The 26,521-nt window shown below is 39.7% G+C and overlaps 1 protein-coding gene across 3 annotated transcripts in view; it reads left to right on the top strand.

Moving 5' to 3' along the window:
- The window catches only part of LOC119725688 (recombining binding protein suppressor of hairless-like), a 45,246-nt gene extending 19,742 nt beyond the window's left edge, over positions 1-25,504 (top strand). For 2 of the 3 annotated variants that reach the window (XM_038197211.1, XM_038197212.1), the window contains exons 3-12: positions 6,684-7,609; positions 12,057-12,270; positions 13,192-13,308; positions 13,706-13,871; positions 14,289-14,463; positions 15,397-15,534; positions 16,148-16,260; positions 17,003-17,143; positions 18,826-19,085; positions 19,995-25,504. In XM_038197211.1, the coding sequence (XP_038053139.1) occupies positions 7,240-7,609; positions 12,057-12,270; positions 13,192-13,308; positions 13,706-13,871; positions 14,289-14,463; positions 15,397-15,534; positions 16,148-16,260; positions 17,003-17,143; positions 18,826-19,085; positions 19,995-20,196 (1,896 nt within the window). In that variant the 5' untranslated portion in view covers positions 6,684-7,239 and the 3' untranslated portion in view covers positions 20,197-25,504. Of the gene's footprint in view, positions 1-6,683; positions 7,610-8,297; positions 9,202-12,056; positions 12,271-13,191; positions 13,309-13,705; positions 13,872-14,288; positions 14,464-15,396; positions 15,535-16,147; positions 16,261-17,002; positions 17,144-18,825; positions 19,086-19,994 lie in introns of those variants that run through there. The other variant, XM_038197213.1, reaches the window with a different exon arrangement.
- Positions 25,505-26,521: the final 1,017 nt, after the last annotated feature.

Here is a 26,521-nt window from a genome sequence, read left to right as displayed (position 1 = left end):
GAAATTGCTCGTAATACTATCGATCATTCGGTGTAGCCATTTTAAGCTGCTGGTGCCCCAGTACTCACTTTTCAATAAATAGCGCCCTTCAGAACTTCACCCTGCATGCCCTGGTAGTTACTGCAAGACAACTTTGAACACGTGCTGAGTGCTGACTAGATTGAATAATGTAATTACACAGTTCATGAGCTTACTACATTGTACCTGCCGGTTCAGCAATGGGTGGCTTTCCCCTTCTATTCCTTGGGGAAATGATAGCCACTTGTCGCTCTTCTCTTGACCTTTTTAGCCCTAACCCTGCTGAATCCAACAGGATCCAACTATGTCACATACCCGATGGAGCCTGTTGGATTGGTGACTGCTCTATGTTCCGACACCCCTATGTTCCGACAACCTAGATTGTGTTACTTAGGGTTAGGGTTAGGGTTAGGAATAGGAATATGTGCAGTGGGAAAATAGGGGTGTCGGAACATAGAGGTGTAACCGTTGGATTGAGCAGTTAACCCCTTGTGTACATTCCTCATGCAAAATGTTGGATTCAGCAGGCAACTGAACCGCATTATAACGCATTGTTGGACTCCGTTGGATTCAGCACATAACTGAAAATGAGGCACAGTGGATTGAACAGGAAAGTCCGGTTGGATTTAGCAGGGTAGTCCTGAGGAAGTACTAGGGGGTTAGGGCAACAATGTACGTTTTGTACATTTTGTACGTTTTGTACACAAAAATCGGGAGCCAAGGACGATGTTTGGTATAGCGGTGTTTGGTAAAGCGGTGTTTGGTATAGCGATGTCCCATTGTAACTGCTTCACAGACCTCCAGACAACTCGTCAAACCTGGATTATCCAATCCCGGCATAGGAACTGTGCCTAGGACCTACGAAAAATGTGGGGGCTAAGAAAAATTGGTGGGCCTATGAAAATACCACAAAATACCACTGGCTTGGTTTCTGGTTACGGTTAGTGTAGCTTAGCAGTTAGCATCAACATGAACTTGATGCTGGTGCCTAGGCCACACTGGAGCCATTCTCTGGTCACATACATGTATGACATAAAATGGGACTCGTCTGATTTTTGAAGCTTTACCCCTTGGTAGCTACTAGCTACATCTGACATATTACTTTCACTGATTCATCAGGTTAGTACTTTTTACTCCCTACCTCAGAGTATAGTTTCTACATTCACAAATTGTGTCAAATTATTAGAAGGGGTCATCAAAGTTTGGTCACGTGTGTGACATCAGACGTATAAAAATGATATCAGGCCCATATGTGACTGGTTCCACAAAAAAGTGTATTATGTCGCAAAAACTGATATTGAGTTATAAAAAACATAGTTGGAAAGCCCACAATGTAAGCTTTCATTTGGTATATAATTGAGCTCCATATCTCCTCCTGTTCTGGAGATATGACATATTTGCCTACTTTTCTTGTAGTTCAAATAAAACAACTGAGAAAACAGGCTTTGAAATACATAGCTGGCTTGGTTGAAGAACAACAGAATGATGCACACAAAATGGTTGTTTTTTCCACTTTGTTTATCGAAATCAACATTTCTGTGAATGAAACCTGGAACTGTACTACTTTACTAGATGTCATTCATGACTTAAAATGGAAATCACATTTTGACAAAATTTTCACCCTCTCAATGTTGAGTGGACCATTACACAATAATGCTCAGTACGACTTAATACCCTTTTTTGTGGAGCCGGTCACATATATCGGGATATTTACACTTTTCTCCAAAGTTCTAAGGACACACACACCCATACAAAGTTTGGAGTGAGACTACTCTTTTGTGATTTACAGAATGCATAAACAATGTACACCCTTTAGTTTTATGGAAATTGTTCTGTGGTCACGTGTGTGACATTTTGATCGGTCACGTGTGTGACATTATGTGATAAAATTTATGCTAATTTATGCACAGAAGGACCAACTTATGAAACAACTTAAGACATTCGCATCTTTACTTACTAGCAACACTTGAGTGAAGAATAATCATTTGTATTACATCACATAAAAAAAGTTTTTTTTTCCCCCAAAATTTATTAAGTTCCAATTTTTGAAGAGTCACGCAGTAGGGGGTACGGAACCCTGGTGCCTAGGGCCTATGGATCACTCAATCCAGCCCTGCAACTGATGGCAGCTTTGTGCTTTGTGTTGCTTTAGATTAGCTTTTGTCCAAAATACATGTATATTTTCAATACCAAACACAATCTTTGTAAGATTTTCTTTTCTGTCTACAATGCCTCGAGGGGTCCATAAGTTACACGCAGTTGCTCTTTGTACACAAAAATGTTAACACATTGGTAACGTCCGTTCTTTAGAAACCCCCGTTTCCGAACCTATTCAGTTTTCATATCATTTGACATTTGCAAACACTGTTTCTTTGTCCCCCGTGCTCAGTCAAAAAGTTTTGATTAATTACTTTTTGCAGATAAAATCCTCTTGTACCGGTAGACACGCATATCAATAAAGTCGTCTCAGTTGTTTTGGACGGACACCTGTACATCTGTATTATAATTATCGACAGTAGACAGGTGTATGAACAAGTTACGGTAGCTGGTAGGTACATGGATTGACGACACCCCCCAAAAAGAAAAAAAATAATAAATAAATGCATAAATGCATAAATAAAGAAAATAGAATCCTGCTAATAGTGAACAGTTACTATTGTAATATTTATAACTTATCGAAAAAAAGTAGAAAAAAAGTCCAAGCATGTCTCGTTATTTGGTTCATGTTTTTTTTGTACACCCTTTTGGCAAATGTGGCTCGCTTGCCGTACATCGGATGTATACATGCCCTCCAGCTCAGGTAGACAAATCATCATGGAACCTTACACTTTGCAACAGATAACAATAATGAAGTGTCTTTTAATTCATGCATTGTGCGTCTCCATGCAGCTGCAGTCAGCCCTAGAACCAACTCCACCCCTCCCATACGCCCCTGCCAGCCCCCGTCCAGCCCCCCGGCCTGCCCCCTTCCTAACCCACTTATCCCCTCACCCGTGAACAGGGATTAAAGGGAATGTACATCATTGGCTTTTGCTGTAATTTTCAGAAACGAACTATTTTGGGGGTTAGTATAACAGATCATATATTGTTACACTGACATGTTTGAAGTTTTACGTTCGTAAATGCTGGAAAAACCAAGAAAAAAAAAATTGTTCAAGTAGTCTGGTTCCCTGACTCCACTAAAGATGAAATGAATCAAAAATGCCGGAAACGGTAAGGGAACCAGTCTAGCTGGCCTGCACCCGTTCATGAACATGGAACCAATAGCAAACAACATTTGGACTGAAAAAAAAAAACCAATGGTAAATATGGAGCAGTAGTTGAAAAATAGTTAAGTTTTTCCAACGGTGGTCAGCCGACCACCGTTGGAAATGTATACAAAAGTACCATTTTTCTTGAAAATGACTTCACACCAGGTGCCATAATTTTACAGGATGCTTTAGACTGTCATTTACCAACATCCTATTAAGGTAGTTCGTAACAACATGGTAGTTTTATTTTTCGATGTTTGCAAATGTTGTATTTTCCCTTTAAGGGTTCGAGAAACATGACAGTCGAATTGAAATGTTCTCAAAAGATTTTGGCAGAATAAAATTGAGTTTTGATTTTGGCAGAGTAGCATCGTACTGTAGCTAAAGAGAGCAACATGGGCCACTATTAGTTTGCTGCATTTTATTTTGTTGAGCGTGTGTTAATAATGCAGCTGTCCTGTTAGTCTACCCATTTGTCATGTCAGTCGTCGGACAACGTTGACGTTTACTGCCCAAATATGAATGAGCTTGTCACATTGTAGGGCGGTGAGCTGACAATCGGCTGTCTGACTCCTGTCCCAGATTGTCTGGGGAGAACACTTGGCCTGTTTTGGACAACTTCTGTCTGCTTTCAGACTTTTCTTGTTCATTTAGTATTAAAAAAAATGAACAAAAGATGTTCAACTACGGTAGGAAAATACGGCTTTCTTTAAGTAAAAAAAACAGGAAACTTTTAAAATGTCAGCACAAGTTTTTGCAACTCCTGTGCGCGATGTGCCCTTGCCCCTTGTTTCTCATTTATTTCCCCGTATCTGCACAGCCAGCTGCCCCTGATGGTATGAAATTCTCGTTAGCCAAGATAAGACTGAATCTGATAAGAACCCACTCATGAGACATGGGATCATTTGGTCTGGGGCTATCTGGAGAATTTTTTGGGACCCCTGAACTAGGGCGTTTGCGTTTGTAAAATGTACATGGGGTTCAGAGAGAGTTTAAAGTTTGTGAGTGCGGGATTTTGTTTTGCACAAAGTGAAACATGAGTTGGGAGCTTATGAGAATAGACCTTACATGCATTGCGGGACGGGTGTCTCAGAGGATATTTAACAATTGTTGACTGCTGTGATGTGGGATACAACGTTTTGAACACCCGAAGGGCGCATAGCACCCGAGGCCGAAAGCCGAGGGCGCTATGCCCCCCAAGGGGGTTCAAAACATCATATCCCACATCGCAGCAGTCAACAATTGTTCTGTTATATCTCTGACTTGGATTCTTTGGATTTTGATGTAAAAATAACGAAAACAAACAGCGGAAAAACACAACAATCATGAAGATCAACACAATCAACCTGTGTCAATGTCTCCTAAAGCTGTGTCCGCATTGGACTTTTTTGGGTAAAACTCGCAATTTTTTACAGTCTAAGTAAAATTAATTCAATTCAAACATGGCTTAAGGCTCTCTCTTCATTTTAACATTTCTATTTCTGTACATGGTTGTACGAAAAAAATAACACTTACCCTAATTTTGAATGCACTCAACCCCTGAAAGACAACAATGACTTGTCTTAAGTGGATTTTAAACATGACATGCACGATCCCACAACCCTCTAAAAGCTCTGGCCCCTTCTAAAGTTTGAAGAAAAAAAGAGGAACAGACCTAAAACTAACAAACGGCTTCACATCTGAAAGCCCCAATTGTCGAGAGTCAGGCGCAGTTTTTGTTCTTCTCCATTGCCTTTTTGTCTGACAAGCCAATGATAGTTGTTCTACTTTGTCCATTAATTTCCTCTTATAATAATAGCCTTATCGACCCAGAGTTCTTTGTGGAGTTTTCGAGATTACCACTATCAGCGAACACTTTGGCCTAGGTTTTTTTTTTTTTGTATAGCGTTGCGATTACACGAATGGACAGACGTCATTGTATCATGCGCATATATTGGCATATTGTCTGCTGTACGAAGTCCCACGGATATTAAGAAAGATAAAGAATATGGGGCACCTGTTGTCTTTTTTTTAATCTTTGATTGATTAATGAATATTTGGGTGATTCATTGTTTAAGAATTAACCAGAATTACTAATTGGCTCGATCAAGTTGTTCCCTGAACATGTGTAAACAGGTGGATTATGTCGAAAGACAATACATGAACAATTATAGTAAAGACATCCGAATATTTACCTCAAATTAATTTGTTTCGAACTGCTACATTTATTACTAATTATTAGGGGGGGGGGGTGTTGTCTGCTCATTGTTCCCTTATTAGTAATTAGCAGCCACTTTCCCAAATGGTTTTGACAAAGAAGAATGCACCTTTCAATTCTCCAGATCATTTTCTACACTTCCCTGAGGGCAAACATTTACTGGTAATTACTGCACATACAAAGGACATGCTGTTAACAGTTATTTAAGGTGCTGAAGAACTCTTGACTAGGATTAAGGAGGAGTTGAGAGGCTTAACGGTGCTAATCCCTTTTAATCCTTAATCCTCATGAGATAATGGGAATAAGCAGGCTCCCAGGATATGATTACTGGACTAAGCAGGATATAATGGCTTAGCAAGTTATGGCCACAATAATTTAACCATCAACAAATATTTGTTTTCATATTTTCCCATCAAACATTTTTTTCTAAACCCATTAGGTCTGCCCCAAACCACCTTGTCTGTTTTACACCTTTTATGGGTGCAGACCAGTAAATCGGTCCGAAATTGCCTGCGCCGGCCAAATCACGATTTGCATGCCCTCAAAATCTTCGGTATTTGAGCATGCTGTGGGCCATGAACTGGAGGGTTTGTAAAAAAATATGGGTGGAAGCCGTGCACAGGACTGGGAGCTTGCAGTTCTGTGTAATTTTGATGTAATTTTGATGTAATTTGGACCCTAAAAGCGCTCTATTTTGCAATGGAGTGTAGGCATCGTTTTTCAAAATGGCGATGGGCTTCAGGACTATTTTCAGGGGTCTCATCTTCAGATGGAAATTTCTCCTAAAAGTCATCAGTTGACCCCCCGAAAATTGAAAAGAAAATGAAAGATGATGAAATAAGCTTTAATTTGATGTGTGTCTCGAACACCTTGGAGAGTTGTGAGTATTTTTCCAGAATTTTTGAAGTGGGAGCATTTACCATTGGGGGGTCTATGGAAGTTTATTTACTAGTCTGCTACCTTATATTGCCCCAAACTGCCTGCAGCACTGTATGGTTTATGGCTTCACAAGGGAATAAAAACAATGTAATACCATGTAGTACAATGTAATACAATGTAATACAATGTTATACAATGTAGTACAATGTAATATGTAGTACAATGTAATACAATGTAAACAGTGTAGTACAATGTAATATGTTGTACAGTGTAATACAATGTTATACAATGTAGAACAAGTATTAATGGATTAAATATTGGTTTTCTTTCTTCCTCAGATTGTAACTTCAGTATCTTCAGAGTCAGAGTTTCTGACACTCTCATCAACTGGATCCATTTTTTTCCCCAAAAATACTTCATGTCTTGGATTGAGAGAAGATTCCTTGGATTTGAAAGGACAAGTACCAGTAATTCTCTTCATAGCGCAGTGTGTTGGGAATAGGAAGCACTGATAACGGATATTTATTTCTTGAGTTGCAACTCCACAAATTTGCTTCTTTAGATGCAACGTCTGGAAGTCTTGTCGTACATTCATTTGTGATTTGGCCAGAAATGTGAGTTCCTGAATTTTGAGCTACATTTCGGTCGAAAAAGTAGAATTTTGGTGCTGGACTTAAACGATTTTAGGACCAGACTACTTGCAAGAGTTCTTATTGCTTCGGACTGGTCTACTGTGGTTACCAGACTGCTTCGGACCTCAGCTGTCAAAGCACCTAGATTTCAACAAACCTTGGACTGGTCTGGTACCTTGACTTCTGAGCATCTTAGACCAGTCTAGTACCTGGACTCCTCTCTACAGGATATAATGCGGTTATAGTGATTCCAGCGGTTGTGATGACCCAGTACATGCTGCAGCGCTTCCTGGCCCAGGAGACGGAAGCCATCCACAATAACGCGTACGACGCGGCGCTGTCCTTCTCACAGGCCACAGACTTGCAGATTACCAATGGCGAACTGGTACCCGTCCAGGGTCAGCCGGGCGAGGATGTTAGTGGAAGGGGTGGTGCCCCGCCCATGCTCAACGGCCACGACCACCGCAGGATGTCGGCGTCGCTCAAGAGGTCACATGACTTGATGGCCGGTGGGGGGAATGGAGGAGGGGCGTCGGCTGTGAAAGGTTCGGTGGTGGGGCCCGGATTGGGATATGCCACTGTGATGTTGACAGAGGAGAGCAGAGAGCCCAAAGTCAAAACGCAAAACACACGTAAGTTCTTGAAATTTGTGTGTATTTATTTGTTGTTGTACAACGTTCAAGCATTTTGCCTTTCTGTATTCAGTGTGTACAATGTACAATGTACATTTTTGTGCAGTTCTTTAATCTGATTCAGTGACTGCATGCAAGTTTGGCAATGGATCAAAGCTAATTATGTATCAAATTTTAGTGGGTTTTTTATTCATTTTCTAAAGTATATTTCATTATTTCAACAAATCGGTTTTTGTACATAAAATCGACAAAATTATTCTTTACAAACAATGCCTTTTATGCACTGTATACATTTCAAGCAGCATTTCATAAAAAATTTAAGATTGAATTTTGCATAAATTAAGCTAAAATTAAACGGAAAATATGTACACGACTTGTACGCATTACAATTTACATGTGCAAAGAAACCGTTTGATTAATGTAATCATCAGTTCTAGAAATTTATGTACTAGTCAAACAAGAATGAAACAATGTAAACATTACACCATGTCAAAATGTACATCCATATTTTTGTGTGGGATCAGACATTTTCATTCATTCATAAAAGACTCCAGATCTTTGCAAAATGGGGACTTACACAAGTCTAACTCAATCCCTCTCAATTTGCCCAAAATATAAAAACTGAACAGCAATAAACCCAGCCATAAGACCCGCCTCCTTTTTGTTCCTCTCAACCAATCAGCTTAGCCCAATCAGGGACATGCTTCCTACTCATGGTGCAGGGCCCCCACTGTGAGCCACTCACTTCAGTGCACACAAGCCGTGGCCCTTGAACAGGCACAGGCAGGCCAGGAGCGTGGGAGAATTTGTTGTTCCAGCCAGCTGTTGGGGGATTTTTTTTCTCTCTTCTGATCTAATGAATAAACAATATTGGAGATAGCTAGGCTGATTCGGGGCTGGACTTGCATTAAAAAGGGGGAAAGCCTCTTTGTGTCAATGTGAATTAATTCAGGTCCATGTTCCCTTATTCAGTCTACTTCCTACTCCCCCACCCCCCCCTCTTTTTTTTCTATTTTGATCTTAAGTCCACCACATTGTCCATTGACTGTGAATGCACATGTTGTCATTGTGTTGTTGGATGCATTGTGCTGGGGCTTGTACACCGCTAATCTGTCTGATATACAAGTAGTTTATCACTCTGTGCTTACTGAGGAACACTGGACGTTTTCACGGTATCGCAAAGGACAGAACGTGAACCAGTTCGTACAGGAATGAATAAATGAGAAGGAACACGGCACATGTGTTTTAGCAACTAGCTAGACGTGGAACTGCAGGTGCATACTATCCTGAATTGCAGCATTGATACGTGGATTGCATGTTGATGCACCGTATCCTGTCAACGTGTCCTGTCAACGTGTCCTGTCAACGTTTCGGAGTTTGTACCCGTACATGTAACTTCCCACCCTGCTAGAAGTGCTACAACTACTGGTTAACATTTTTGAGCAGACCACATGTCAGGCCGACGGAATGTTTTTATTATTACGTATCGGTCTCTGATCTGACGAGTGTGTGAACGCAAAAGTCTGGCGCCATGACTTACCAGAATGTGTTCAACTTTGAGGACTATGACTATGGATTTAGCAGTCACCAAGGTATGGACTTTATTCCTGAGGAAGCCATTTTGGTCATGTTCCCTGAATGTACAATGTATTTTATAAATTGTGAACTGTTGAATGGGATGGTACCAGACTGTATACATTCTAGCTTTACTTCATATTTTTAAATGTGGCTTAAAACAGTAGGATATGTTAAATCACAATTTTTTTAATTATTCATCAGAGCAGACTGGTGTTAATTTGTAATTACTTTATGTCATTGCTTTCATTTCACTTCGCAAGTTCCAAAAGTGAAGATTTTACCTCGCTTTCAATTTAATATGGCCGACTGGTGAATAAAGCCCATGGTATCTGAGCCAATGATTGCTCTGTTTCATTACTGGCAAGTTTTTCCTTTTGTGATGATCCTCAAATTTTTCACTGTACGCACGTTCGGATATTGTACATGTAAAATTGCATTAAAATTTTTATAAACTTTTAAGAAAAAATGTGAAATTTTAATTTTTTACATTTTTTCATTTTATAGTACACATACATTTTATTTTATTTTTTTTGCAAAATGTTGTTGAATATGGCATTTAGAAATCCTGCTGATGTATTACAGTGACCAGTCAACTAAGGCCACAAAACCCCAATACTGCTTCCTATTACATGGCATTTGAAAATAGGGTAGGTAGGTAGGGAATTTTTTTTTGGAATTTTTTTTTGTGTACAATCATATGGAGGCTTCTGCGTGTAGTCAAGGGTAAAAGGTAGAAATTGATGGTTTTGGGTGTTTTCTCATTTTTCCAATAAAAAAATTAGGGTTAGGGCTGTCAGAATAGGGTACATGTACATATGGGTAGGGAAACCGGAAGCAGAACTCTTTTTTTTTTGGCCTAATAAAACAGGTTGAAAATAGGTTTTAAAGCTCTTTTATTATCGTCATATTACTGGATGCATGCTTGAAGCTATTACAATCAAGTTTCCTTTGTGTTAATTCATACACTTTACATTTTTGATTGGACTTATCTGCACCAATCTTTGTACAGTGGCCCGTGTGTTCTCAGATGATTAAAACCATTGAATAGGCAATTATAATTCTGATAAGATTCATCAGACCTGTGTATGTAAGTCTTGCATGCATAAATAAGGCAAAAAAAAAAAAAAAAACCGGTCTCTGGTCAGCGCGCACGTCGATTTTAATCATGCGCGTCAACCTTTTTTTTCTCTTCAAATTAACACGGAAGCTACAACAGCGCCCTCTATTGCCGCGCCTCCTCAAAATTTTTGTACCAAGGAGCACCAAGGAATGGGGAAATTGCACCAAGGCAAATGATAAAGGGCACCAAGGCAAATTATGGAGGACACCAATGTATAATGAGGACACAAAAAAGCAAAATAGTACCCACCTTGTCTGTACACGTCGCCGCATCAATTCTGGAACTTCGGTCTGACCAGAGACCGACTATTTTTTTTTTTGCCTAATAAACATGTACCGGTACACACAAGCAAACTACATTTAATCTTTCAACTTCATTTTTTTCCACAGATGACACTTCCTATAACTTAATACACTGGCATCTATGGAGACCCTTGTCCATACTTATTCTCTGTGGTTCCAGTTTATCCAGTTTAAAATTTCTAAGTCTTCTCTTTCTTTTTGTGGCGGGGGAGGGGGGGGGCTGCTTTTTGTGGCGGGGGAGGGGGGGGGCTGCTTTATCTTTCTATTCTAGCAAACCTCCTTCATGTAAGGGAATTCTCATTTCATGGGACTACCAACAACAGTACAAAATTACAACATAACACAAAAAGGGAAAAGACAAAAGCATAAACACTCAAATGAAAAAAAATACAAATATAAGGAGAAATTTGATAGTCGTTGACTTGATTTTATGTAAAAATAATTATCCAGTGTCAAAAAATTAAACTTGTTTTTTTCTGGGTGTTTCCATGGAAATTGACATTTTGATTAAAACGATACTTTGTGTAAAAGAGTAGATTCAATTGCTCAACTTGGCTCGTACAATTTATTCCATTAGAACAGTCTGTTCATAGACAATTTGCATAAATTAGAATTAAAAGTGGTAGCATGTCCACATTATCATTTATTCATGTCGTAAAAATCCCATATCAATTCATGATTTTTATTAATTTATGATACCGGTATGAAAGCCCCCCTGACCGCCAACTTGTTCAACCAATATTGCCACGGTAATTTCAAGTCTGCCATTAAACGTCTGCCCCGTTGAACAGATCAATGGAGCTTTTTTTTCTCATCTGGTAACAGCAGGACCGGTTCCCATCATTATCATTACTAACTTGTACAGTTGGCTGGTATACATGTCCATGTACAGGATGCATTATGCCTGGACTCTGGCATGAAAAACAGTGCATGTGTTAAAGCTTCGTCACTTCGTCAGCCGTGTTGTTGTGTTGTTTTCCCCAGTGAATTCCTCCTCCTGTTGTTTCTGTAAAGCCCTTGTGGAAACCACCAGTCCTGTCCACATGGTTCTTCATCGACAGTATTGATTTCAAAAGCTAATTGTTGAAACAAATCAAACGTGAAGAATTAAATTTATTGTCAGATGGTTTTACTGTACACAGACATATTGTATGCAATTTGAAGTTGTAGAAAAATGGTTTTGTTTCAAGTTTGCATAAACACCGGAAACAGGACTGAATGAAAAAACATCAGTCAACTATTCCACTTCATGTTTAAACATAAAGCAACTTTTACTTGTAAATATAAATTGTTTGAACAATTATATTGTCGTATACAATCATATGAATATTTAATTTGAAGTTCAAGAATTACTTTCCTTACGTGTAATTCTTGCTGGGAAAAATATGCTTATTTATACATAACATTTTTTGGTTCAAACGTTGTCGTTTTTCTCTCTTCCCTCCAGATGTCACATCCCACGGCCTACCAACGACCCAAGGCCCTGCTGACAAACTCTCCAGCAGTGACCTAGTTACCATGGTAACGTCAGCCTCCCCACTCAGCATCAGCACCATGGCAACCACGGTGCATACGCCCCCAAGTCCTGCTCCTAGCCCCTCCCCTTCAGCGGTTGCCAACACGGCCGCCCACCCAGACGAAAGTATTATTCCAATCGCAAGGTACGAATTTTTTGAAAATTTTCCACTGCTTCACCTTTTACAAGCATTAAGACCTGCAAAATGACCATAATTTTACAGAGCAAAATTAGGAATTGAACTTTGGTGTACAAATATCAATTCTTGTGCTAAAATGTTAATCTTAGGCCAAACAAAAAAATTATTCGGTCTCTGGTCAGACCAAAGTTCCGGAATTGACGCGGCGACGCGCCTTTTTTTTTTTTTCTTCAAGCTTGGATTGTACAGACAAGGTGGGGTAATATTTTGCTTTTAGTGACCTCATGTACATTGGTGTCCTCCATAATTTGCCTTGGTGCTCTCGATCATTTGCCTTGGTGCAATTTCCCATTCCTTGGTGCTCTTTGGTAAAAAAAAATTGAGGAGGTGCGGCAATAGAGGGCGCTGTTGGAGCTACCGCGGAACATTTTGGAAAAAAAAAGATTGACGCGCATGATTGAAATCGACGTGCGCGCTGACCAGAGACCGACTTATTTTTTTTTGGCCTTACTACGGTACCTCCGAAAGGTAGATCCATAAACATTTCACAAGTCTGGGTTTCTTTGCCCTTCAAAAATCCATAATTTGTTGAAAACATTTTCAATAGAAATAGCGCTTTATTGAAGTAACATGCAGGCCTGCACCTTTTTTCGGATCAGCTGATTTCCTCTTTTTCAACTTCCCATGTGTTCCATTAAAAATAGAAAAACACTGTACAAAGTCTTGGAAAGATTTGAATTTCCTCTTTTTTTGTGACTTCCCTGTTGCATGCCTGAACATGTACTGTGGGCTTTTTGTTTTAGCAGTCTGTGAATGTACACTGGGAAGATTAAAAAATATCAACCCCTTGATTTTAAGCCGTGGACCTATTCGACAGAATAAACCAAAACTTTCCTAACTATTTTGGGTGGTTATTTTCCATTCTAGAAATGAGAAGAAGTTAACCAAAGAGGCCATGGGACAGTACTTAAGAGATCGATGTCACCAAACAGTTGTCATACAACATGCTAAGGTGGCGCAGAAGTCATACGGAACAGAAAAAAGGTAAGTGTAGATGAACCACTGAACAGTACCTGCCACAATAGACCTGGGGCAAATTTCACATCGCTGCTAAGCACAAAAAGTAGCTTTCAAAAAAGTCTGGCTCATAAAAGCAGGTTACCAGCCATTTGTATTGCTCGCGATTAGAATGCAGCTGTTTTGGTATAGCATGAAAATCATGTGGAGTTCTGGCTGGTAAAGTGTTTTTATAAGCCGGGCTTTTTTTGTGCTTAGCAATTTCTTTTGCTTAGCAGTGCTGTGAAATTGGGCCCTGAAGTTTAAAAGATGCGTTCCTCATGCTATTTTTGACTTTCACCTCAAACAATAGATTTGGTTTTCCGTTGCTAGTTCTCTTTAAAGCAGAGTAATTAGAGGCGTGGTCTCTTCCTTCCCCTCCCAGGTTCTTCTGTCCGCCTCCCTGCATCTACCTCCTAGACCCAGGCTGGAGACGTAAGCGAGAACAGATGCAGCACGATGGAGAGACAGAAGCAGGCTCTCAGGTCTGTGCCTTCATGGGCATCGGTAACAGCGATCAAGATATGCAACAACTTAACCTGGAAGGAAAGGTAAAGGAAACGTGTTCTTTCAAGCCTGGCGTCTAATAACATGTTGGGAGTTTGAAACTCCGACTTCTTTATGCCTTTTAATGCCACTCCAGCATGTCCAGGTGCTGATCGGGGGGGGGGGGGGGGGGGGGATGGTAAAAAAAAACCCAGCTCTGTCCAAACAATTTTTTTTTCATAAAAATTCATTAAAAATAATGGGAACCCCCCTGCTCCGACACCCCAAAAAAATATACTGGTAATAATGTCTGCCTGTGCATAAAATACGGACATAGCCAGCTTGGTTAGGGGGTATTTGTACACTATTCTGTAATATAGTGTTAATAATTGTCAGATTTTAACAGCGCCCCCATTGAAAGTATGGTCTTAAAAGAGTCCATAGTATTAAAATTGATGGTTGAAATTGATTTGTTCTATCAGGATTACTGTGCTGCCAAGACGTTGTACATCTCCGACTCCGACAAGAGGAAACACTTTCTCCTGTCAGTCAAGATGTTTTATGGAAGCGGGGAGGATATAGGAGTCTTCAACAGCAAGAGGATAAAAGTCATCTCTAAGCCTTCCAAGAAGAAACAGTCACTCAAGAATGCCGACTGTAAGTAGGGCGTATAGTTGTGTGCAAGTTATCATAAGCCAATCACAGGCCATCGTAAGTCACTCACAACCAATCCTTTGACAGATTTTTCAATTCTTATTGCAGCAGGGAACCAGTGGCAAGCTGTGTTGTAGTGTAGTTAATCACAAGTCAATCAAAGATCATCACAAGTGAAATCATAAGCCATCACAAGTCAAATCACAAGTCATGACAACTGAATCACAAGTCCATCACAAGTCCGTCACTAGTCAGTCACAAGTCAGTCACAATTCAGTCAAAAGTCAATCATAAGTCATTCTTTTTTTTTAAAGCTCACATTTTTATAATTTAATCTGGTACATGTATTTTTTTTATTGAGGAGTAGGGCTTGGCTAGAAAGGTCCGGGGGTTGGTCTTACCACTGCATAGCATTGGTTTTTATACAGATCCTTGTCATTTGATTGGTGGAACTCACATCACGTGACATTTGTTATTGCTCCCATTCACGCCGCAGCTCAAAAAAGTACTATCCTCCCATGGGGAATGGGAAATACTATTCAACAGTTAGGGTCATGACGCGGTATTTGTGTGGAAAAGTCCAGATTTTACCTTGCGATAATATTCCTCCCATTCCACGCTGAGCCACTCAATTTTTGTATAATGTACACTGTACATGTATATTTGAAGGTTTTATGACTATTTTTATAAATTTTTATCATACATTGAACCGCAATTGGGCCTTTTGGCCGTGAGTGTTCGATAATAAAAAATAATTAAAAAAAAATTGGAAAAATAATCCCAAGTCAGTCACAAGTCGATCACAAATCAGTCACTCTAAATCATGATTCATTGATCTCACTTTTCAATCTGTTTATTTTGAATATTTATGATTGAAACATTGATCATTTGTTGAGTAATTACCATCACTTATTTGTGTCTTGCTGCATTGCGTAGTGTGTATCCATTCAGGGTCAACGGTGGCGCTCTTCAACCGTCTCAGATCGCAGACTGTCAGCACGAGATACCTCCACGTAGAAAACAACAACTTCCACGCCAGTTCCCAGCAGTGGGGAGCGTTCACGATACACTTACGTAAGTCCACCCAAAAATAGTCTTATACTAGTCCGACTACTTCCCTCAGTCTTAGAGATAATCGAATCAGAGATCAACCAGAGGAAATGTTCTTGCTGTTATGTTGTGTCCTTGGGCAAGCCACTTTACCAACCTTGTCTCTCTCCATCTTGGGTTTTGGCATTATTTCGGTCTTGCATCCCTTCCAGGGGGATTAGAAATATTCTCAGTCTTGTCATATCCCAATTTTTTTTAGACACCCTGAACAATTTCATACAATGTTTATAAACATAATACAATGTAAACCAATGTAATACAGTGTAATTAAAAGTTATACAATGTAAAACAATGTAAAACAATTTAATACAATGCAAACAATGTAATACAATGTAATACAATGTGATACAATGTAAACAATGTAATACAATGTAATACAATGTAAAACAATGTAATACAATGTAATACAGTGTAATACAATGTAAACAATGTGATACAATGTGATACAATGTAAACAATGTAAACAATGTAAACAATGTAAACAATGTAAAACAATGTAATACAATGTACTACAATGTACTACAATGTAATACAATGTAATACAATGTTATACAAATGGTCTCTTTTTATATGATAGTGGATGATGAGGAATCAGAGAGTGAGGAATTCACAGTTCGAGATGGTTACATCCACTACGGCTCAACAGTCAAACTGGTGGACATCGTAACAGGCATGGCTCTACCAAGATTGGTAAGATAAACAACTAATTTGATTTTCATTTTGCTTACTGTAACACTTCACCTACATGAAGATCCTTTAAAATCTACCGGATGATTTTTGGAGACTTGCAAGATTGAGGAAGGCGCCTAGTCCACTATTGGTTGATTCTCAACATAAAGTGACACCTGCGCACTAATAGGCTTTATTCCCGTGTCGAACTGTGGTTAGCCATAGTTCTTGTATGAACTTGCTTTATGCTGAAGGTAGAGCCCGGCCACTATGGACCCAGTGCACAGGTTCCCCCTCAACGGGTACAAAGAGATGGTAGACTAGACTCTTAAATACGTTGAAGTCGTACCCGTGATGTTAAGGAAACATATGTTGTTCGGTGTGACACTGAAACACTAGTCTGAAGCGGTTGTAAGGCAAAGGTAAAGGGGACGAACCTGTGTTCCCAGGAACGGAGTGCCCATCTCTCTTTCATTAGTGATTGGGCCAGACTCATATGCTGCTGTGGGGGGATCGCAGCACCTCCTCCACAGCGAGTCTGTTACCTTCCCAGCATTGAATAATGCCGGTACCCATTTAACACCTGGGTTGAGAGGAGTAATTGAGGTAAAGTGCCTTACTCAAGGGCACAACACGCATGGCCATGGCAGGGCTCGAACCCACAACCTCATGATCATGAATCATGTGCTCCACCACTAGACCACACGTGCCCACGGTTGTAATTGTAGTTAATATAAAAGTTGTCTTTTACTTTCTCACCTAGATTATCCGGAAGGTAGACAAGCAGACGTCGCTGCTGGATGCTGACGACCCCGTCTCACAACTCCACAAATGTGCCTTCTACATGAAAGACACCGAGCGCATGTATCTGTGTCTCTCACAGGAAAGGATCATCCAATTCCAGGTAGAATGCAACTTTCCCTCGGATCAGCTGATCTCCTCTTTTTTTACTTCCCATGTGTGCCATTGAAAATAGAGAAACACTGTACAAAGTCTTGGAAAGATTTGAATTTCCTCTTTTTTTTGTGATTTCCCAGTTGCATGCCTGACCCTAACTCCCTAGGCATTTTTGCTAGGATGCAACCTTAATCCTGCAAAATGCTGAGTGGTACAGTTTGGGCCAGATATGCCAGAGAAGTTGACCCTTTTGCCATAAGCGAGTGAAAACACAAACTTAAACGAGGTGGTTTCAAATTTGGCAAAGTATAGGATCACATGAGTGAAGTTGTCTCATTCATGAACCCTAACCCCTATGGGGTATTCTCTAGGCACCCTGCCAAATGCAACAGTATGCAGTGAACTAATACATGCCAGCCTTGGTACCAAGTACCTACCCTGCTAAATGCAATGGAATGCAGGGGTGGAATGCATCAGATCAGGACACTGCTGAATGCAGCAACTTGCAACAACTTTTTACTACTGGTGCATTCTGTTGCATTTAGCAGGGTTAGGTTTAAGTCTTATACCTAGTTGTCCGTCGCTCCGATCAAGCCCTAAACAAAGAGGCATCTGTACATCAGAATAATTTGCCCCCGTTCCGCTTTGTTGTCTTGATTCTTGAAGAAGAGGATAGCATTTCTTAAGGTCAGTGAGCACAACTGGTATAAACGTATGTAGGAGCTGCAGGATCTAGTTGAAGTAGTGTAGGGTTTTGGTTCGAACAGGGCAATCAAGTAAAAAAGATCATTAGGTAAACTTACCTGATGGTTAGTTAACTAGTGACAGCTATATGTGGTTGAGTAATCCAGTTTAAAATGTAAAAAAAAAAAGATCAATAGTTGAACTCATTGATCTTCATTAATAAGACTGGATAGGACACAGCGCCCTCCATCTTGTGCATGCACGCGTAGTCATCGGTGAGGGCTTGAAAGTTTGAAATGCGTTTGTCACACAAAGACCATGCAGCACGCGCATGTCAGGCACGCGTGGTCGCAAACGTTAAACCTGCACTGTACTACCCAGCTGTTTGTGTCCACGTTTTCCGAATCTTCACTGCGGGCAAGTATACGCGTGTCCTACCCAGTGTCCTGTCCCGTCTTACTAATGGAGATCAATGGTTGAACTAACCTGACTTTCAGTTAAGCTAGTTACTTTCAGTTAAGCTAGTTACAACTGTTTTTGGTAATAGTAATCCAATATAAAATGATTGAAGGCCAAATCTGTACAAACTATTTCATTAGGAGTTGGTTGTTAGAGTAGCATGACAAACCCTAACGACGTTGAAGGGTCTCTAAATGAAGATCTGTAATTGGTTTATGACCCCATGTTTAGAGTAAGATTGTAATTTAATATTTCAGGATTAAACTTTTTAGCAGGTACAAAATGTTAAAATGTTGATTCGATTTTATTTTTTTAATCTGTGTTCTCAAGAAGAGTTCAGAAGAATTTATCAGTTAAATATTTACTTAAATGGGTAAATAAACCCAGCTTTCTTTTAAGATAATGAATCATATATTTATTTTAATAAGCTAAATTAGGAGATAACTGGTTCAATTGGGAACAACATCTTTGAAACCTAGTTCCAAGTCAGTAGCGGCATCAGATTTTCACACAAATTCAATATTTTCAATGTTTTTTCTTTTTCAGGCCACCCCTTGTCCCAAGGAGACAGACAAAGAGATCATAAACGATGGTGCCTCTTGGACCATCATCAGCACAGACAAAGCCGAGTACAGCTTCTATGAGGGTATGGGACCGGTCAAAGCTCCGGTCACACCGGTACCTGTCGTGATAGACTTACAGTTGAATGGGGGCGGGGACGTGGCCATGCTTGAGCTGACGGGAGAGAACTTCACGCCGAACTTGAAGGTTTGGTTTGGGGACGTGGAGGCCGAGACGATGTACAGGTAGGCTGTTGATTGAATGATTTTATTTTTTTATTTTCTACAAGTCAGTTCCAGCTTTATGTAATGTCCATGACAGAGTGTTTAAGAGCTCAGTGAATAAACCTGAACATGTATTTTTTCAAATCTTATACATTCGTCAGCGAGTATTGGGCAAGGAGATTGGGAGGCAGGTTGGTGTAGCGATACTTTCTTCGCCTTCCACTGCTGTGACCTGGGTTCGATTCCTGTCTGGGCCAATATGTGGATTGGATTTTCATTGGTTTTCCTCAGAATTTTCTTCTGGGGTTTTCCTCCCACGTTTAAAACTGTAATTTCTTCACATTGTCTTCTCTTTACTGGGCCCCTTGGGAGACGAGTGGATTCCACTGAATGGGCTACCCAGTTAAAATAAGAAATAAATAAGTAGATAAAGAGTTTTGGATCATTTCTCTGAATCATTAATTAGATATCATTAGTCATTGGCTCTGTCATGGACATTACACTTCCTTTCATAAATCAGGAATTGCCCATCACTAGAGCGTCCCTGTCTTCTGTTAAGACCACATTGGAGTTCCTAAAAGATTGTTTGGTTCAAGAGTCGTCCATTATCACATCTTGATTTGTTCCCATTCAAATCAATGTAACCAAGGCGAGGCTGGAAAGAAAAATAGTCTGGTTCCTTTTTGCACAAAGAAACATCATTCGATACTGTTATAGGATACGGGGAACATGACTGAAATGGTGGCAGCATGATAAAGGTGTATAGCCCCCTCCCTTTGGTAAAAAAAAAACATGATAATGTTTACCATAAGAATGTTTGTATCTCTATGATATGTGTGTCTCTCCATCCATCAGAATGCGAGTTGTCATTTATTTGCTCCTTTTTGCTTCAGAAACTTGACATTTTGTCTTATTTTTTTCCTTCCACAGATGTGCCGAGTACATGCTTTGTGTAGTCCCAGACATCTCAGCGTTCCGTGGCGAGTGGCGATGGGTTCGTAGACCGACCCAGGTCCCTGTCACGTTAGTCCGTAACGACGGCATCATCTACCCAACGGGGCTTACATTCACGTATACACCGGAGCCCGGTCCAAGGCCAATCAACGGAGCCCTGGATGGAATCCTTCATTAAGTCTGCGGGGTGGAATTTTTGTATAAAATATCATCAGGAAAGTGACTGAAAAACTTATCCTCCGTTAGGTCTGCAGAGTTGTGTCTTTGTAGAGAAAACTCACAAAGAAATAACAGACAGTCTAACTAGTGGAATGTGATGCTTCATTCGAATTCCACAAACATGATTAAGTGCGTTGCCATGGATACACACATTTACTTTTTAGCGAGGCATGTTGAAGTGATGGAAGTGCCAGTTCATGAGTCGGACATCAGTGGAACACTCCATTTTGTAAGAGGGGTGTTGCATTGCTGATGTGCTCCAGAGGGATTGCCTACTTTTGCAAGACGGAGAAAAGGAATACTTTCAGCTTTTGTTAGTATGATTTCTCAAGCACTGTGATGTCAAGAAAACTCCCATCGTTAATAAGAGTATGAATTCCTGGCTCAGGAATTCCAACGTTGCACCGTCAAAAGGAATTCTAGTTAAGCAAAGCAAGCTCTTCACAGCATCAGCCATATTTGCAGACGACACTCTTCATACTGTACGAAGGAGTCTTGGAAGATGCGTTTTTGCAGAGGAGACATACATGCAAGAGTTGGAGGACAACGGAGTTCATCGTTGACTTGTTCCAGAGGATTTTATGGCTACAACGTTTCACTGGCAGGATATTTGCCTGAAATTCCCTTTTGACTTGTCTTGGAAGGCAAGATTTTGATCAAAACCCATCAATTGAGGTCACTGCTGCAGTGTGGGATGTGAGCCAGCCAACTGACCCTTGCAAGCTCAGTGGTCTGCTGATCGAACATCTGCACTCATGAGCGGGTTTTTGGTTCGACTCCCACTGGAGCAAACTTGTGAATTTTTTCTCGCACGCTTCCTGGAAGTGCTTGGAATACTGTGCTTATAATATTTCATCAGTGAAAAGCATTTCATCATCTTCTCGGTAACTGATGAGCTTCAAGTCACAAACACTTGTGATTGTTGCATCAAATTCAAGAGGATTTGCAGAAGTTTTCTTCGCAGGAATCACAGCCCTTCACTGATTTGTAGTCTGAGCAATCCGACTTCAGATCCGAGGATACGGAATTCTTTTACAGTAAGGTAAAAGTTCACGTTTTGGAGGAAATAATGGCTGCCAGATGTGCTGGTTCTCGTGTCTGTTGTCATGGAAACGAATGGGTCAAAGGTCACCATTGGAAAACAATTCATAGATAGACTTTGTTCTAATCAGCATAAGGTATTCATAATTGACTGGAAATGGTCGGCCATCTTTGTCTGGTTCTCAGTGTCTTTAGCACATCATGAAATGTCAAATTTGAAACGGAACCAGACTGTATCTTGCATCTGGAATAACGCACTGTTATTTTTCAAGATCCGTTTTTGAGATTCGACACAAGGTCAATTGTATAAACACCTTGTTGACAATCGTCTGGTTTCCAATATCACTGATGAACATGTACATACTGAATCTTAATTTTGAATTTTTTTTTATGACAGGGAGCCAGACCGATGCTTTTTTAAATTATCTTAACTCGGTCTCCATTTCCTGGTTCAGTAATTTTTGAGATTTTTTTTTTCTCTTCTTTTGTAAGCCATGGTTTTTATTGTGTAATATATATTTGGATGTACCATGGCAGTTCACATCTTCTTTTTAATAAGTGACAGATCTCAAATGTATGGAGGGCAGATGAGTCAAAGTAGGAAATTGCCTGAAGCCATATTTTCTCTGATAAAACCATGAACATCTTGAAGACATAAAATGTTGCCGAATTGTTGTGATTTACTGAAAAAAATTCAGAACAATCACACCTCTCATTCGCCAATTTCAAACGTTAAGATTTCTTGTACTCCATAGGCCAAGTAATGAAACAAAATTGGTTAAAAACAAATAAATTGGTTGTTCATCTTGAAGTATGGAGTAACAGCGCCCTCAAGCTATAAGCCAGTTCGGTATCTCGGTGAAGTAGTCCATGTCAGAGGTCATTCGGGATAAAATCGCTGACGTGATGATACGCGATGTTACGCGGACGCCCATTCTGCTTGCAGTTAACACGCGAGCGTCGTGCGCCTGGGTCCGTGCGCCTTCATGAGCCTTCAATTATCCTGAATGACATGTGACCCATATCATTGTGCGCATGCGCAGTTGAAATACCTAACTGGATTATTGTGTCTATAGCCCAAATGATAGCTGGCATCGTTATCCAGAAAACTTTGATTGCTCTTTCAAAAAAAAAAAAAAAATACAAAAAATTGTCTCTTACAAGAATTCATTTGAAATTTGAGGATGGTTATTTTGTTCACAAAAAAAATTGTTGGAGAGAGGAAAGAAAAACAAAAGGTGCCTTAAAAGGGGCAGAAAGAGAACAACAAACAAGTTTTTTTTGTTACATGGCCTCTAGCCTCACTAGACTTCCATCAGTCCTTCCCCGAGTCACAATCAAGCCTTGAACAAGTTAGTTTAAACTTGAGCTTTAAGAAAGAAATATACAAATTTTATATATTTTTATATTGTCATTCTGCAGAAGTGTTGCTACATGTATGTACTTCGCACAGCATATTCTTTTTAAAGAGATACGTAAAACTAGGTAGTTTGTTCATGAGTTGATATATTTGTGTATATGGCCCACCTTCAATTTAACAGGTGCCTTGATTAATAGTAGCTTTGTACATTGTGCATACACTCCTTTCTTGTGCACCCCCTGCTCCCCCACCCCTTCCTCAGCCCTTCCCTGCCCCTTCCCCGCCCCCTACTGCTCCCCCTCCCTGCCAAAGATTTTATCTGTGCCCAAATGTCCACTTGTTTACTCCTTTCTGTCGCAAACACTTCAAACCTTTTAAACTTTTTGATAAAGGATTTCGAAAAGAAAATGTAATGTTTTGCGTTTGCTCATTATTTCAAGATCGGTCGGCTCTTTGGCTCTGTGCCAAGTTAATCTTGCCTCGTCTCAAAAAAGTCACTATTTTTTTGAAATTATGGTTGTTCTACACAAAGTGTGACTATAACCACCAGAAAATAAATTTAAACAAATCAAATAAAAATCGCTGATTTTAAACAAGCTCAGATGATCAGAGATGAAACTTTTCCGATTTTAATCGGAAATCCGACTTTTTGAATTTTCCAACGAAATTTCCAATTTTTTTTTATCAATGTGTCCCACAAAATTTGATTTTTTGTAACGATTTTTTCACAAAATGTCATTTTATTTCAATCATAATTTCGCAGAAAAGTCGATGAATAGTCGATGGAAATGACACGTTAAAATCATCGCGAACGTAGTTTTAATCTCTTTCACTAGTCGTTATTGGAGTGTTTCAACGGTAGAAACACAGGCCATAACACTGATCGGTGCCTTTTCCGGCTGGACAAAAGGTTAAACATTGACAGGTGACATGGAAAAAACTGTGTCGCACGTGCGTGCTTGTACTGTACGCAATGATACCAGCGCACGTACCGTACCGTCCGCTCGCACACGGCCGGTCGGGAACAGTAGCCTTCCTTGCTTGCGTCGTGTTTCATTTCCTTTACCCACGCCCTTTTTTATAAACCTTTTTATTCTTTAGTAATACTTTACCAAATTTCTGTGAATAAACCTGGAGCAACAATGTCACATCCGCACCCTATACCACCAGCTGACCTCACTGCCAGGGTTGTAACACAGTTGTGGTTAGTCATGAAATTCTTTGGCACTTTTAAAGGAAACACACCTTTTAAAGGCAACATAGAACATTTGCTTTTGCTGTAATTTTCAGAAATGGATGGATTTGGGGATTAGTATTTCATAGCAACTATTTGTTACACTGACCTCTTTAAAGGTTTATGTTCATAGATGCTGGAAAAAAAAACATGAAAAAAATACTGTTCTTGTAATCTGGTTCCCAGACCCTACTTCAGACAAAACGGAGCAAATTATAGAAATCAGGTCAGGGTACCAGACTATTAGGCTTGCACCCGTTCACAGATGTGTAACCGATTGCAAACAAAATGTTCACTAACCAAATTTGGTCACTTGGGGGCAGTATTTGGAAAAAAGTCAGTGTTTGCGATAGAAAACTAGTATTATAGAAAAGGGATATAATTCTTGAAAATGACAGCACACCAGGTGCCACAATTTCAAAGGATGCTTGAGACTATTATTCACTTACAGTCAAGTAAGATATTTCATAATAATTTGGCGGTTTTGCTTTTTTTGATGTTGGCAAATGTTGTACCGGTATATTGCCTTTAATTGCCAAATTGTTTAGTAGCATTCTTTTGGGTGTTGCAGAAAGCTTACTATCCTTCATTTTTATTTTTCACTGACACATAACACCCCCGATCCCTTTGAGACTTGCTGTCCACAGTCACACCAAGTTATATTATTTCAACGATTAGAGATAAGTACATGAAAAGTTTGACTTAAAAAATGGTAAACCTTCATAATGTCACAATGAGTCTGTAGCTGTGTGCATATCCCCTCTTGTGAATATCTGAGCACTTTCATTGGTTAGAGTCAATTATGATGTCATTGTGTAAACTCATGAATAATGCATTAGCTGATAAATAAAGTGAAACGCCTTGATGTAAAAAGCTTTTTGACTATAGATGTACATGTATATCATATCCTTGCTTTGCAGAAATAAAGTACATGTGTAAATCAGCTATGACACTGCCGTATGATAATCATTCCAGCATGAATATTTATATCAATTGAATATTCAGATTTATTCAGTTAAACATGAATATTCATTTATTACTCATTTTAACACCTAAAAGGTCATCTTGTACATGTGTCCAATTTGTCATTCCGAAAAACGGAATACCATTCAAACTGCTGTACATGTATTTGGTTTGCTGCACCCTAGATGGTGATATAGCTCCTTTGAAATATCATGAATATTAATAAGGTGTCTTAAATATTCATATTTTTTTCTTTTAGTTTATCGGTTACTCTTACAGTATTCTTTCTTCATGCACCTGTATATTCAGATTCTTAATAATCGCCAAAAAAGTGTATGCGTTCAATCGAAATGTTATTTTTGTAAGAAAGAAATTTTTTAAAACAGTATTCATAATTTTGTTAAGTTTTTAAAATGTTTTAAATGACATACATCTTTAGCGCATACGGTGTATGATTGCACAAAATGAATGCATATTGATATGTAGCATATGTGTATTTAGCATACCACACTGTTGTTAGAGTCTGGCTCCTTTTTTTTATCCCCATAAGGCTAATGTGTGGAGACCACAGGGGACCCTCCATGTCAAGTGAAATTCTGCATTATTCACAATTATTAATGCACAATTTAGACAATCCTAAAAAAGCAGTGTAAGGCAAAAAAAAAAAAAGTTTCCGGTTTCTGGTATGCGCGCGCGTGGCCGTAGCCATGCCCGTCGGAAAAATGAAAAAGGTTTTTTTCAATAAAAGATGATGTCTCAAAACTGCCAAACTCACTGGTTTGACTGGAATCCTGCTGCTGCACAATTTTAACGTGTTTTTAGATGGGGGTATGATCGAGAATAAGCTTTATGTGGACTCTCTGGGCTCCCGTACATTTTGCACTAAGTTTAGTCGGGCACCATTTGCAGTCATCAGCTGACATTTGAAGCAAAAAAGTCAGGAAAAAAAAAAAAAAAAGCCGCTTCGCCGCACCACTTTTTGGGCAAGCTCCATACCAGAAACCGGAGACTATTTTGGGGGGCCTAAAGGAAGAAGTGTCTGTTTCTCTGAAAGCGACAAACGCTCGTGGCGATTGTGTGAAATCTGTGGTTCATGGACTGAACCAGTAGGTCCTGCCTGCGGTGTTTATATCTGCAGCACACATCGTCAATGGATCATGATCATTCAGCTAGTTCAGTGTTTATTCATAAGAAAATAACAATGACGTTACACCATTGCTACCATTCGGTCATGCATGGACATTAAAGCATTCCTAAGAATGGCTTTTGAGCTGCCACAGTGGCCTAGTGGATAGTGGAATGAACTATGGATCGCAAGATCTGTGGTTCGAACCCATGTCCATTTTCATCTAATATATTTGTTGGTTGGGATAAAATTAATTGAAAGGAAAAACTATGAGAACCTAAATGTCTTCCATCCACACAGAGTGATAATATTTATGTAAGGGTGTGTGATTGGTTAAAATACGATGCATGCTGCCTAAAACAACAAAAAAAGTATGTGTCCATGGCAACAATACATACACTTCCTCAATAGGCCTAATATTAGGCCCCGCCCACTGTGTCCATGGCAACAATACATACACTTCCTCAATAGGCCTAATATTAGGCCCCGCCCACTGTGTCCATGGCAACAATACATACACTTCCTCAATAGGCCTAATATTAGGCCCCGCCCACTGTGTC

The sequence above is a fragment of the Patiria miniata genome, unplaced genomic scaffold (genome assembly GCF_015706575.1).
Source record: "Patiria miniata isolate m_02_andy unplaced genomic scaffold, ASM1570657v1 HiC_scaffold_19, whole genome shotgun sequence".
Lineage (NCBI taxonomy): Eukaryota > Metazoa > Echinodermata > Asteroidea > Valvatida > Asterinidae > Patiria > Patiria miniata.
This window is presented reverse-complemented; position numbering and strand designations above follow the sequence as displayed.